The 15,251-nt window shown below is 41.9% G+C and overlaps 2 protein-coding genes across 3 annotated transcripts in view; both read left to right on the top strand.

Moving 5' to 3' along the window:
* Positions 1 to 5,966: 5,966 nt before the first annotated feature.
* On the top strand, positions 5,967 to 8,660 carry LOC311142259 (protein BTG3-like). Of its 2 annotated transcripts, XM_084177878.1 has the most exons (5): positions 5,967 to 6,074; positions 6,762 to 6,951; positions 7,124 to 7,261; positions 7,475 to 7,664; positions 7,774 to 8,660. In XM_084177878.1, the coding sequence occupies exons 2-5, from the start codon at positions 6,776 to 6,778 to the stop codon at positions 7,990 to 7,992; spliced, it is 723 nt and encodes a 240-aa protein (XP_084034004.1). In that variant the 5' UTR covers positions 5,967 to 6,074; positions 6,762 to 6,775; the 3' UTR covers positions 7,993 to 8,660. The 2 variants fall into 2 exon arrangements, with proteins under 2 accessions (XP_084034004.1, XP_084034005.1); XM_084177879.1 differs by lacking the exon at positions 5,967 to 6,074 and having other exon boundaries at positions 6,688 to 6,951.
* A 4,912-nt stretch (positions 8,661 to 13,572) lies between these two features.
* LOC311141996 (coxsackievirus and adenovirus receptor homolog) overlaps positions 13,573 to 15,251 on the top strand; it is a 72,934-nt gene continuing 71,255 nt past the window's right edge. Inside the window, exon 1 of the mRNA XM_084177542.1 lies at positions 13,573 to 13,695. Within this exon, the coding sequence (XP_084033668.1) occupies positions 13,644 to 13,695 (52 nt within the window). The 5' untranslated portion in view covers positions 13,573 to 13,643. The remainder of the gene's footprint in view (positions 13,696 to 15,251) is intronic.

Genomic DNA, 15,251 nt, shown 5'->3' with positions numbered 1-15,251 from the left:
ACGCCCAGAGCGCACTACTCCTACTCCTACTCCTACTCCTCCTCTTCTTCTTCTTCTTCTTCTACAATATCATGGCAGTCCGCAAACAAACGTTTAAAGTGCATACCGCCACCTACCTTGCTGGAATGTACGATCAATCAGGATGTGCCCAATTCTGTACTACCATGAAAATAACATTTTAAACCAAAGAAATCCCTACTAACTTCTACCACACCTCCCCAACCCCCCTACCCCATTAAACTTCATCTATATCATGCTGAAACACTCCAACCTTAGGATTGTTCAGCATGTCAACAACCATTCCAACAGTAACATCTGTTACCCCCAATATCTATTTTGCCGTCTCCACAATAACCTTCAACCTGGAATTTTTGCTTTCCACAACCCGAGTCATACTGATAACCTTACCAATAAAAGCATCCTTTGATACCGCACATTCATGAGCGCAGGATTTCTGAACAGTCCTTAAAACCATGCCAGGACCATCAGAAGCACCAGCCCCGACAGTAGGTCCACTTACAACAGGAACATCCATGTAAGCTCCATCAGTCCGCACTGTAGTTCTACCAATCTGTCTTGTATATGATACATCATGACTGATCCTATATCTCTGAGCCTCTCTAGCCTCTCTCTGCACCTGGCATCCACCAAATATTGCACTGTGTTCTCCCCCACAATCACAGCACTTAACCTTCACATTGCTTCCACATTCACCGTAATTATTATCCCCTCCACACTTGGCACATCTTTTCTTTCCTTTCCTTTACACTGCCATTCTTTGGCATTTAAAACACAGCAGTGCATATGGGACAAATTCTCTAACATTGAAACTAAGGAATCCTATCTGTACTTTTCCCGGCAAAACGTTCTCCAACCTCAGCACCAGTGATGACTCCCCTCAACCTAGCATAAGCACCAGGTACATGGCTTGTAATCTTCTTCCCATTAAGCTTTTCCTGGCTAACACAAAATATTAGCAATCTACCATTTCCAATTAACCGGGCTGATTTAACTTAATCTATCTCTTTCTCTACGACATTAGTTAGTCGGATACACTCTAAAAATAAAAGGTTCCTGGAGGATCCTTTAGGGGTTCTTCAAATTGAAACTGTGGGGTAACCCCTATAAGTTCTTCGAAGAACTCTTTACATTTTTCTTCACACCAAACAGCAAGTAAACGAAGTCTTGTTTTAGAATCAATTGAGAATGACAATAGCATTCGAACAATATTTCCAGCTCTCTCTTTCGATAACTACTCGGCATGAAATTGAAAAATGTAAAGCTCTGATCCAGTGGAAACGTCATAAAATACCTGATTACTTCTTATTCCTTGCACAAATAGCCTACAGCTGTGTCTGTTCCGAGTTCACTGGCGCGGGAAACTCTGAGGGCGACCCAGTTGATATTTGATACAATGTTTCAAGTTTGTTGCAGATAGGCCATGCGTAGCCAATGTGATTCATAGGATATTTATTTTTATCAGGATATTTTCTACCTGCAGGCTGCAATGTTTTTAATGTGTTAGCTTTATGTAAGCTATTTTTACAAAGTTGGCAATGGAAATAAAAGTTACTTTTAGATTTTTATAATTTTAATTTAGATTTAGATAGAATGTAGATTAACCACAGACAATGATTTTGAAATACAAAGACTTATAAATTAAATGAAACTGTTCCACAAAAATGTGCATATGAAAATCATAACTAGCACGCAGATTGGTAGAAATGGTAAGATAAATTGTCGCTCCAAATGGAGAAGGTTGCTGAGTACTGGTGTAGCCTATTACCGGCAACTTCAGGAGCGTAATTCTGTGAAGGCCTGCAGCAACGGGAGAAGGAGGGTAGGGAACAGGTTTTTATCTTCTGGTTAGGCTATCTTGATCTCTGGCTCCCGCTTGAGTCATTTGTGTGTCTTCATTATTTTTATCAAACCGCCTGCTTAAAGCATCTGACAAGTTTGGTACAATAATTTATTTTATTAAACACATAGAAATACATGGAAAAATACACGTTTTAAAATTCGACCAATCGATTGGAGTACTTGGTTGACCAAGATTTTTTTGTGTCGGGGACAGACCTAGTAGAAATGCAGAAAATTAGCTTTAGATGCCCAGGTTATGTCCCCCCCACTTCTAAAACCAAAGTTGCCCCCTGATCAGAACGGTCAGCCATATTGATCGCACTCCAGCACAGCTGTTGCTTCTCCAACCTTCTCTCCATTTCTTCCATTTCGTCCACACTACTCGCCACCATTTCCCTTCGCCGGCACCCACCAATTACAGACAGAAAAACACTTTCCCACCACGATGGCCCTGAGCACACTCTTGCACTCCAGAGTGAATTTACGAAGAGTGATGAGGAGGAGGAGTCTACCGGAAGTGAATTCACCATTCATTTACTGTATTCAGGGTTTGTTTTATTACTGACAGTTACAGCTGATTTCGGGATTGTATATCGATTTGCTCTCCTTAAATATGTCATCTGATTTATTTGTTTCAATCTCTGTTGTTTAATCAAACCTTTTGCTGCCAGTTCTTGATATCAGCAAAGAGTTTTATAACTAACCCAAGATAGACCAGAGCCTGTCGTTTCCAATAGATACACACGGCGAGGCGTGGCTTAACGTGACCATGCCCCGGAGTAGGGTACAGACATAGGTTACTCCCATGTAATTAGCCTAACTTTGGCGTCATCCTAAGCAAACTACTGACACTTTTTTGTCGTTTCAATAAACATTTTCAGCAGCGTCACGTGTCATTATAAACATACTTTGGCTGTCACAACAACAAATGATTTGCATGATACGTATTCTGCCACTCTAATGTGTTACCCGACCTGCTAACACTGACAGTAAAGCTGTGCATTATACTTACAGTTGAAGTCGGAAGTTTACATACACCTTAGCCAAATACATTTAAACTCAGTTTTTCACAATTCCTGACATTTAATCCTAGTAAAAATTCCCTGTCTTAGGTCAGTTAGGATCACCACTTTATTTTAAGAATGTGAAATGTCAGAATAATAGTAGAGAGAATGATTTATTTCAGCTTTTATTTCTTTCATCACATTCCCAGTGGGTCAGAAGTTTACATACACTCAATTAGTATTTGGTAGCATTGCCTTTAAATTGTTTAACTTGGGTCAAACGTTTCGGGTAGCCTTCCACAAGCTTCCCACAATAAGTTGGGTGAATTTTGGCCCATTCCTCCTCACAGAGCTGGTGTAACTGAGTCAGGTTTGTAGGCCTCCTTGCTCGCACACGCTTTTTCAGTTCTGCCCACACATTTTCTATAGGATTGAGGTCAGGGCTTTGTGATGGCCACTCCAATACCTTGACTTTGTTGTCCTTAAGCCATTTTGCCACAACTTTGGAAGTATGCTTGGGGTCATTGTCCATTTGGAAGACCCATTTGCGACCAAGCTTTAACTTCCTGACTGATGTCTTGAGCTGTTGCTTCAATATATCCACATAATTTTCCTTCCTCATGATGCCATCTATTTTGTGAAGTGCAGCAGACCCTCCTGCAGCAAAGCACGCCCACAGCATGATGCTGCCACCCCCGTGCTTCACGGTTGGGATGGTGTACTTCAACTTGCAAGCATGCCCCCTTTTCCTCCAAACATAACAATGGTCATTATGGCCAAACAGTTCTATTTTTATTTCATCAGACCAGAGGACATTTCTCCAAAAAGTACGATCTTTGTCCCCATGTGCAGTTGCAAACCGTAGTCTGGCTTTTTTATGGCGGTTCTGGAGCAGTGGCTTCTTCCTTGCTGAGCGGCCTTTCAGGTTATGTCGATTTAGGACTCGTTTTACTGTGGATATAGATACTTTTGTACTTGTTTCCTCCAGCATCTTCACAAGGTCCTTTGCTGTTGTTCTGGGATTGATTTGCACTTTTCGCACCAAAGTACGTTCATCTCTAGGAGACAGAACGCGACTCCTTCCTGAGCGGTATGACGGCTGCGTGGTCCCATGGTGTTTATACTTACGTACTATTGTTTGTACAGATGAACGTGGTACCTTCAGGCATTTGGAAATTGCTCCCAAGGATGAACCAGACTTGTGGAGGTCTACAATTTTTTATTTGGGGAGTTTCTCCCATTCTTCTCTGCAGATCCTCTCAAGCTCTGTCAGGTTGGATGGGGACCGTTGCTGCACAGCTATTTTCAGGTCTCTCCAGAGATGTTCGATTGGGTTTAAGTCCGGGCTCTGGCTGGGCCACTCAAGGACATTCAGAGACTTGTCTTGAAGACATTCTTGTGTTGTCTTGGCTGTGTGCTTAGGGTCGTTGTCCTGTTGGAAGGTGAACATTCGCCCCAGTCTGAGGTCCTGAGTGCTCCAGAGCAGGTTTTCATCAAGGATCTCTCGGTATTTTGCTCCGTTCATCTTTCCCTCGATCCTGACTAGTCTCCCAGTCCCTGCCGCTGAAAAACATCCCCACAGCATGATGCTGCCACCACCATCTTTCACCGTAGGGATGGTATTGGTCAGGTGATGAGCGGTGCCTGGTTTCCTCCAGACGTGACGCTTGGCATTCAGGCCAAAGAGTTAAATCTTGGTTTCATCAGACCAGAGAATCTTGTTTCTCATGGTCTGAGAGTCCTTTAGGTGCCTTTTGGCAAACTCCAAGCGGGCTGTCATGTGCCTTTTACTGAGGAGTGGCTTCCGTCTGGACACTACCATAAAGGCCTGATTGGTGGAGTGCTGCAGAGATGGATGTCTTTCTGGAAGGTTCTACCATCTCCACAGAGGAACTCTGGAGTGCTGTCAGAGTGACCATCAGGTTCTTGGTCACCTCCCTGACCAAGGCCCTTCTCCCCCGATTGCTCAGTTTGGCCGGGCGGCCAGCTCTAGGAAGAATCTTGGTGGTTCCAAACTTCTTCCATTTAAGAATGACGGAGGCCACTGTGTTCTTGGGAACCTTTAATGCAGCAGACATTTTTTGGTACCCTTCCCCAGATCTGTGCCTCAAAACAATCCTGTCTCGGGGCTCTACGGACAATTCCTTCGACCTCATGGCTTGGTTTTTGCTCTGACATGCACTGTCAACTGTGGGACCTTATTTAAACAGGTGTGTGCCTTTCCAAATCATATCCAATCAATTTAATTTACCACAGGTGGACTCCAATCAAGTTGTAGAAACATCTCAAGGATGATCAATGGAAACAGGATGCACCTGAGCTCAATTTCGAGTCTCATAGCAAAGGGTCTGAATACTTATGTAAATAAGGTCTTTCTGTTTTTTATTTTTAAAACATTTGCTAACATTTCTAGAAACTTGTTTTCGCTTTGTCATTATGGGGTATTGTGTGTAGATTGATGAGGATAAAAAAAAAAATCAATTTTAGAATAAGGCTGTAACGTAACAAAATGTGGAAAAAGTGAAGGGGTCTGAATACTTTCCGAATTCACTGTAATTGTATGTGTGGGTTACAGAGATGAGGTAGTCATTCAAAATCATGTTAAACACTATTATTGCACACAGAGTCCATTCCACTTATTATGTGACTTGTTAAGGTTATTTCTACTTCTGAACTTATTTAGGCTTGCCATAACAAAGGGGTTGAATACTTATTGACTCAAGACATTTCAGCTTTTAATTTTAATAAATGTGTAAAAATTTGTAAAAACATAATTCCACTTTGACATTATGGGTTATTGTGTGTAGGCCAGTGACAAAAAAAATCTCAATGTATTCCATTTTAAATTCAGGCTGTAACACAACAAAATGTGGAAAATGTCAAGGGTTGTGAATACTTTCTGAAGGCCCTACTGAGTATTTTCCACCCCACTTTAGCTGAGACGGGTAGAAAAGGTTTCTCTACAGCCCAATATTCTCAACATATCAGTGTCAACATTGTATTTCTTCATTATTGGTCTTAAAAAATGTTTTTAAAAACATTTTTTATTTGTTTTCATAAATTACTTATTGCCTTTTATTTTGAAGGTTTCCTCATTACCATACGGAAGTGACGTCGTCGTTTGTGCTGCTGGCAGAATACTAGTGAGGATCAGACATTCATGAGCCGAACTGGCAACAGTTGTCCACATGTTGATGAGCAGCAATTACGGTATATGATTGCCTTTTAATTGTAATTTTGGATAATCAGAGAACTTTTGCTTGTAGTTTACAAAGTTTGCTTACTTAGCATTTTTTCTAGCTAGTTATAATATAACGTTAGCTAGCTACAGTATAGTAGTTTGCTATCACAAAGCAAGTTGTCGATAATGCTGTTTGTGAACTTTTCTCTTAGCTAGCTTCACTTGAAAAGTTGTCACCATCTAACGTCTGCAATTAATATATACATAATGTTTGTACAACTACAGTATTTATCAAGTTTTTGTCTGGGTTTTGTTGTGAGCTAGTCAACTATGACTCTCACGGGCAGTCACATGGCTAAACGGGATGTATGCGTCACAGCGCGCCTTTCTGGAAGATTACCCGCCAGACTGTAATGCCCTTTGGATTTAACAATGGTTAACCCGCTAAATTAGCTGAATGTTTACATGCAACGAGTACTTGTCAGTTTGTTTTGTGTTGCTAGGTAGTCTTTGCTTGCTACATACTTCAAGGATTTAACATGAAGGACATTGAGATTCATTGATGGATGAAACGACTCATGGGGGAAACATGTTGCTTCCTATTATAGCTAGGCTAATTTATGTGTATAGGCTAAAGTTTACTGTTTGTGGTAGTTAGCTACTAATCTTACGAAAGACACGCTCTTATATTTCCGGAATTTGGACCATCATTACAGCATATCAGTGAAACATGATGAAAAAGGAGATTGCAGCAGTGGTGTTTTTCCTGAAAAGACTGATCAAAAAGGTGGAGAAGTTGGAGACCCAGAAAGTGGACTTGTTTGTGGAGCGGTTGACTATTACCCTGCACGAGAAGTTCAGGGGACATTGGTACCCTGAAAACCCCAGCAAAGGACAGGCCTTCAGGTAACTTAACTACAGATCAGACCCTGTCTGTTGCCTTGCTCTCACTATCTTGATGTCCATACCAGTAGTTTTATGAACCTCCAGTCTAGGGCATCATGAATAAGATGTGTTTTGGATATGCAGTGATTTGTATGATTGGAGTTTTCAAAGTATTGTATACTCTACTTCGCAGGTGTATTCGGCTGAACAGGTTGCAGAGGGAGGATCCAGAGTTGCTGCGGGCCTGCCAGGAGAGTGGGGTTCAGTACAAGGACCTTGGCCTGCCCAGAGAACTCACTCTGTGGGTGGACCCAGGGGAGGTGTGCTGCAGGTCAGTCTGTCTTATTTAAAAGCATTGGATTGGTGTAAGTATTGGCTGGAAGGTGTTAAATCCATGACAGGGGAGTGTGCAAGTGCACACTTTGGGAGATGGGTAGACAATCGGTATGCAGCCTCGGTTGTTCCATTGTTTACCAGTCAAGTAACTCAGTTGATGACAGAGCATCACAAGTGTTGTTGGCTTCTTCATTTCACTCTCGTGCAGGTATGGAGAGAAGAACCATGCTTTCACGGTGGCCAGTTTCTTTGGTGATGAGGATGTGACAAAGAAGGTGACCAGCGCTGTGGAGAGGGTGACGTCTGACTACCACTCCGGTTCATCCTCAGATGAGGATAGTGGCCTCAGGGAAACCCGTCCTCCCCCTACCTGCCCCCAAAATCACCACACATACCAGGTATAACCAGTAATGTAGTGTTTCAATACAGTCTTGTCTGAAAACCTCCTTGGTCAGCTCTGGCAATGTGGGAAATATAATTGAAATTGACACGTTTTATTGTTCAAAGGTGATCTACCCAGCTGCTCCTTTGTGGCATCCTACAGTGCCCAAGCAGAAGAAGATGGGGCCCGGTAAAGGATATAACGGCCCTCCACGTCCTCCTCACAATGGCTTCAGACCCCAAGGCAGACCCATCCAGCCCTTCAGACACAACGGCTGGGCTCTGCCTGGCCAGAGAGGGGGGCACGGATACTGGGGTGGCACTCCAGGCCTGGCTTACTGTTAGGGACCACTGTAGCAAGTGTTGACATTAGTATTAGCCTGTTCCAGGTGCCCAGGTTCCCTGAGCTGTTGAGGGTAACCATTATAGCAAGCAATAGTTCATGGGGGGCAGGTAGCCTAGCGGTTAAGAGTGTTGGGCCAGTAACCAAAAGGTTGCAGGTTTGAATCCCCGAGCCGACTAGGTGAAAAATGTCGATGTGCCCTTGAGCAAGGCACTTAACCCTAATTGCTCCTGTAAGTCGCTCTGGATAAGTGTCTGCTAAATGACTAAAATGTACAATGTTGGAGGGAAGAGGATTGAGGGGCAAACAAAATCCACCAAGATGTCTGACCACATTTTTTATAAGTATTTTTGTAGTGAAATAGTCACTCTGGAATTTGTATTTTTTATGATAAGAACATTAACTCTTTGCACTTTAGATAATTTGTAATCGTGAGTAAAATAATTAGTTGTAATGGATAAGGAATATTGGAATTTGATGTGTATTTTATAGCTATGAAGATATATGTACTGTATTTATTTTTGATGGGAGAATTGTATGTTAACTCCTACTGTACTGTACATCAGTTATGTTCCAATGAGATTGTTTTTTTTTTATTCACAGTGTACTAGTATTATGAATTGTGCTTACCACTTAAATTATGAGACATTAAACACATTTTCTAATCCTACCACATGCTGTTTTGATTGATTTTACTATTGTGTAATTTGAATACTTATTGCCTTCACACCATCAGAGGCCATATCTGGTAAATATCAAACATCTTTATATTTGAACAACCCATAGGCCTACAGTACACACACAGTTTACATACATCTTAGCCAAATACATTTAAACTCAGTTTTTCACAATTCCTGACATTTAATCCTAGTAAAAATTCCCTGTCTTAGGTCAGTTAGATCACCACTTTATTTTAAGAATGTGAAATGTCAGAATAATATAAATAATTATTTATTTCAGCTTTTATTTCTTTCATCACATTCCCAGTGGGTCAGAAGTTTACATACACTCAATTAATATTTGGTAGCGTTGCCTTTAAATTGTTTAACTTGGGTCAAATGTTTCGGGTAGCCTTCCACAAGCTTCCCACAATAAGTTTAGTGAATTTTGGCCCATTCCTCCTGACAGAGCTGGTGTAACTGAGTCAGGTTTGTAGGCCTCCTTGCTCACACACACTTCAGTTCTGCCCACACATTTTCTATAAGATTGAGGTCAGGGCTTTGTGATGGCCATTCCAATACCTTGACTTTGTTGTCCTTAAGCCATTTTGCCACAACTTTGGAAGTATGCTTGGGGTCATTGTCCATTTGGAAGACCCATTTGCGACCAAGCTTTAACTTCCTGACTGATGTCTTGAGATGTTGCTTCAATTGTTACGTTCCCCAGTTTCTATGTTGTGGTTTGTGTATTTTCATGTACAGTGGGGGGAAAAAGTATTTAGTCAGCCACCAATTGTGCAAGTTCTCCCACTTAAAAAGATGAGAGAGGCATGTAATTTTCATCATAGGTACACGTCAACTATGACAGACAAAATGAGAGAAAAAAAATCCAGAAAATCACATTGTAGGATTTTTAATGAATTTATTTGCAAATTATGGTGGAAAATAATTATTTGGTCAATAACAAAAGTTTCTCAATACTTTGTTATATACCCTTTGTTGGCAATGACACAGGTCAAATGTTTTCTGTAAGTCTTCACAAGGTTTTCACACACTGTTGCTGGTATTTTGGCCCATTCCTCCATGCAGATCTCCTCTAGAGCAGTGATGTTTTGGGGCTGTCGCTGGGCAACACAGACTTTCAACTCCCTCCAAAGATTTTCTATGGGGTTGAGATCTGGAGACTGGCTAGGCCACTCCAGGACCTTGAAATGCTTCTTACGAAGCCACTCCTTCGTTGCCCGGGCGGTGTGTTTGGGATCATTGTCATGCTGAAAGACCCAGCCACGTTTCATCTTCAATGCCCTTGCTGATGGAAGGAGGTTTTCACTCAAAATCTCACGATACATGGCCCCATTCATTCTTTCCTTTACACGGATCAGTCGTCCTGGTCCCTTTGCAGAAAAACAGCCCCAAAGCATGATGTTTCCACCCCCATGCTTCACAGTAGGTATGGTGTTCTTTGGATGCAACTCAGCATTCTTTGTCCTCCAAACACGACGAGTTGAGTTTTTACCAAAAAGTTATATTTTGGTTTCATCTGACCATATGACATTCTCCCAATCCTCTTCTGGATCATCCAAATGCACTCTAGCAAACTTCAGACGGGCCTGGACATGTACTGGCTTAAGCAGGGGGACACGTCTGGCACTGCAGGATTTGAGTCCCTGGCGGCGTAGTGTGTTACTGATGGTAGGCTTTGTTACTTTGGTCCCAGCTCTCTGCAGGTCATTCACTAGGTCCCCCCGTGTGGTTCTGGGATTTTTGCTCACCGTTCTTGTGATCATTTTGACCCCACGGGGTGAGATCTTGCGTGGAGCCCCAGATCGAGGGAGATTATCAGTGGTCTTGTATGTCTTCCATTTCCTAATAATTGCTCCCACAGTTGATTTCTTCAAACCAAGCTGCTTACCTATTGCAGATTCAGTCTTCCCAGCCTGGTGCAGGTCTACAATTTTGTTTCTGGTGTCCTTTGACAGCTCTTTGGTCTTGGCCATAGTGGAGTTTGGAGTGTGACTGTTTGAGGTTGTGGACAGGTGTCTTTTATACTGATAACAAGTTCAAACAGGTGCCATTAATACAGGTAACGAGTGGAGGACAGAGGAGCCTCTTAAAGAAGAAGTTACAGGTCTGTGAGAGCCAGAAATCTTGCTTGTTTGTAGGTGACCAAATACTTATTTTCCATCATAATTTGCAAATAAATTCATTAAAAATCCTACAATGTGATTTTCTGGAAAAAAATATCTCAATTTGTCTGTCATAGTTGACATGTACCTATGATGAAAATTACAGGCCTCTCTCATCTTTTTAAGTGGGAGAACTTGCACAATTGGTGGCTGACTAAATACTTTTTTCCCCCACTGTAGGTATTTCAGGAAATGGGTTCCTGAAATTCCCCAACAAGCAGCTGATTGATTGGATGAACATTGATGATTGGAGAGCTGACCCCGCGCCCTCTTCAGGACACAGCTGTCTCCAATTACCAACTCCTCCTGAAGCTATATAAGCCCCAGTTGCTCGGGGGGGAAACCAGAATGGCTGAGAGTTACAGCATGTTGGTTGTATGCTAAGATTTTGGTATGTAGTTGTTGCTGTGAGAACCAATTGTAATGTTTTGTGTTAATTTGTGGCTCAGAGAGTTTCTTTAATGTCCTGAGTTAGTTTTTTTTCTCAGGTTTCGTTGTGAACCAGTTTGTGCAATTTTGTTTCATTTGTTCCCAAGGGGGGAAGGGGAAGGCACCTAGGGAGTGCTTAGGCAAGAGGCCCGCGGGCATACATTACCCGTAGAAGTATACTGTCTATGCACACTAGGAAAGACCTGGGCGGACCATCCCTTGTATTTTGGTTAGTGCACCAGGAGGTGCTAGTTAAGTAAGTAGTGGGTAGGCAGGTAAGGTAGGAGAGGGGGCTTTGATATTTACTTTCTTTGCTTTGGTTCCGTCCAGCCCCTTTTCCCCAAACTTACCGTGCGAAGGAATAAATTCCCTGTTAACGGTATTCTCTGCCTTTTGTCATCCTTACTCACACCTACAGTCCCATACCTCTTTCACAGCACGGAGAGTTAAGTTGTAGCAGGGTGTTGCGTTCCCTCTTCCGAGAGGAGTGCGTAACATCAATATATCCACATAATTTTCCTTCCTCATGATGCCATCTGTTTTATGAAGTGCACCAGTACCTCCTGCAGCAAAGCACCCCCACAGCATGATGCTGCCACCCCCGTGCTTCACGGTTGGGATGGTGTTCTTCGGCTTGCAAGGTAGCCCCTTTTTCCTCCAAACATAACGATGGTCATTATGGCCAAATAGTTCTATCTTTGTTTCATCAAACCAGAGGACATTTCTCCAAAAAGTAAGATCTTTGTCCCCATGTGCAGTTGCAAACCGTAGTCTGGCTTTTTTATGGCGGTTTTGGAGCAGTGGCTTCTTCCTTGCTGAGTGGCCTTTCAGATTATGTCGATATAGGACTTGTTTTACTGTGGATATAGATACTTTTGTACCTGTTTCCTCCAGCATCTTCACAAGGTCCTTTGCTGTTGTTCTGATATTGATTTGCACTTTTCGCACCAAAGTACGTTCATCTCTAGGAGACAGAACACGTCTCCCTCCTGAGCGGTATGACGGCTGCGTGGTCCCATGGTGTTTATACTTGCGTACTATTGTTTGTACAGATGAATGTGGTACCTTCAGGCGTTTGGAAATTGCTCCCAAGGATGAACCAGACTTGTGGAGGTCTACGATTTTTTTTCTGAGGTCTTGGCTGATTTCTTTTCATTTTCCCATGATGTCAAGCAAAGAGGCACTGAGTTTGAAGGTAGGCCTTGAAATACATCCACAGGTACACCTCCAATTGACTCAAATTATGTCAATTAGCCTATCAGAAGCTTCTAAAGCCATTACATCATTTTCTGGAATTTTCCAAGCTGTTTAAAGGCACAGTCAATTTAGTGTATGTAAACTTCTGACCCACTGGAATTGTGATACAGTGAATTATAAGTGAAATAATCTGTCTGTAAACAATTGTTGGAAAAATTACTTGTGTCATGCACAAAGTAGATGTCCTAACTGACTTGCCAAAACTATAGTTTAACAAGAAATGTGTGGAGTGGTTGGAAAACGACTTTTAATGACTCCAACCTAAGTGTATGTAAACTTCCGACTTCAACTGTACTTATTTGGATGACACCTGTTGAATTCAGTCTTTCTGATGCTGCTCAAAAACATGTTTGCAATGTCATCATAGGCCTACATTTTAAAGCTTTTCCAAACTATTTTATAGCTTGTCTTGTTTACAGTATTTCAAATTGTTGAACAGTAAAATGACAATATATATAACTATTGGAAATCTGTGTTCATTGTGTTGTAGTACTGGCTTCACGTGCTCTTGTCAAATATTGTAGGAAACTGGGAAGTGTAAGTCCAACATGATTTTATTCATTTTCTTTTATGAAGTCAAATTATTATTCAACCAATAAGATTTTAGCTAGCTTGATAAGCTTGCTAACATTGCTGCTAATAATAAAGTTAGCTAGCTTGTTAAACATTCACAATATGGTCAGACTAGCTACATTATCCATATTGATTAGGTTGTAATTGTCAAAAACTGATTTGTTCTCATTTTTTGGTTGAAAAGGTAAAATGTCAGTGGTGAAACGTCGCAACTCGGCTAACAACATTTTCTCCGATAGTCCCTCCTGTAATTCTGACTTGGGTCATTCAAGTGACATTTCCCACTGGGAACTAGGAGCTTCCGACAGCACGTGAACATGGCATAATAGCCTAATACGGCAGGGGGCGTGAAAGTATCTTGGAAAAGTCGGCTTTGGTACCCTCCGGAAATCACGTGTCTAGACTCCCGCTCTCCTATGCACCTGCTGAGGCAAAGAGCGAGCGGAGAGTTTTGATGCTTGGGGAGAGTGGTCTGTCTGTAAGGAGCGCCGCAGAAATTCTTTTTTCACCCGAGTTTTAAAGGAAAAGTCTTGGAATAGACAGAAAGGAATGGATTTCACGGTATCCCACCTCGGCTCTGTATTGATTATTCTCATTGCAGGTAAGTTTTGCTTCCACCGGCTACTTTTTTATCCGCGATTTTCAAAAGCGCGATCGAAAATGGAGTGGCGAGTAAGTAACGTTAAGTTAGTTGTTCATTCACGTCGTCTCACTCGCTGTGCTGTGGAGCAACATGCGAAAAAGTTCACTTTTATATGTTTGCGACTAAAATAACGAATTGAATTACATGTGAATTAACTGTACTTTAGATTATACTAATAGACTGATCTGCCTTAGAACCTATAAAGTGTTTAAAAGTGCTGCGGTTTCTGTCAGTCATCTGCCAATACCATATAAACTGTATCCCCCTCCCGCGCTAGACAGGAGTCCGAAATGCATAAAGTGCCATGGATGTGCTTTCTAAGCCCAGCCAGAAATTAATCACGTTAGCTGAGTATCGACCAGATTTGTCCCTGAAATATGTTAATGTTACTTTATGTGAGTGTGTAATTTCAACCATTAGGCCTACAATTAGTGCAGCCCATTTTAATGTTTCCTTTAGCTTCATAGATGGAGAACAGAGCCTAATTGAAATGCTATTTAGTTTCAATTCACAATCCTTCACCAGTAAACATGAGTGATTTGTTGAGGTCCATTTTCTCCTGACTGACTGACTGTTAATAATTTCTCACACTCCTGTCACTATTCCCCCCCCCCCCCCCAAAGTAATCTTCCAAGCAGCACACCATGTCCAAATGTCCTGCTCTTATTAACCAATAGTAGTGAACAAAAATTGAGGCTAGAGACATTGAGGCATGGTAGACGCTGTGGTATCATGCAGCTTCAACTGTCTGTGGGAACTGTCTGGGAACTGTTGAAATGGGTATTGGCTCTCATGACATCTAGTTTGGATGGAAATTACCCTCATTATTAGCAGGTCAGGCAATGCAGATGGGGATGGCCTTTATACAGATTGTATTATTGCTGGTGGGGAGGTCACTGCTGGAGGGGACTTTAGCACTCTTATTATTTGTGTCCTTGTTTCTGTCCTAGAATTTTCACTGAAACCAGCCCATCCCTCCCTCTCTCTCACCACAGAAGTGAAACCATGGTACTGTAGGTCAATGGTTCTCAAACGTTTTGACCCACAACCCCCAAAAAGGAGTGGTTCAAAGCTTCTGACACACACACAATCACTGAACAAATGTAGCCTGCCATTAAAGCCATAAATGGTGATGCATTTTCTAAACGCAAGATGCAGAAATAAACTGCTTTTTACACCAGCATTTTGAGCTGAAAGGCATTTACTTTAGCAGTCAATATCAACTAGGGATATCATGTCACTTCTCTGGAGTCCAGAGAAAGCAGGATCATATGGCCTGCCTGAATGCAGCGGTTGCAGGATCTGATGGAATCTGTCTGTAGCCTTTTTCTTCCTCACAAATATCGTAATTATTTCACCAGTATGTTACATATCCATCCCATAAGTATTGAAGGCATTACGATGTTACAGCTATCTTTAGACATACGGTGCTATGAAAAAGTATTTGCCCCCTTTCTAATTTTCTCTACTTTTGCATATTTGTGATACTGAATGTTATCAGATCTTCAACCAAA

The sequence above is a fragment of the Coregonus lavaretus genome (genome assembly GCF_964263955.1).
Source record: "Coregonus lavaretus genome assembly, chromosome: 15".
Taxonomy (NCBI): Eukaryota; Metazoa; Chordata; class Actinopteri; order Salmoniformes; family Salmonidae; genus Coregonus; species Coregonus lavaretus.
This window is presented reverse-complemented; position numbering and strand designations above follow the sequence as displayed.

Bases quoted from the DNA above. Each gene is read 5' to 3' on its own strand.
- LOC311142259 (XM_084177878.1), top strand. From the start codon at position 6,776: ATGATGAAAAAGGAGATTGCAGCAGTGGTGTTTTTCCTGAAAAGACTG. The intron at 6,952-7,123 runs GTAACTTAACTA...TCTACTTCGCAG, and splicing joins AGCAAAGGACAGGCCTTCAG to GTGTATTCGGCTGAACAGGT. The intron at 7,665-7,773 runs GTATAACCAGTA...TATTGTTCAAAG, and splicing joins AAAATCACCACACATACCAG to GTGATCTACCCAGCTGCTCC.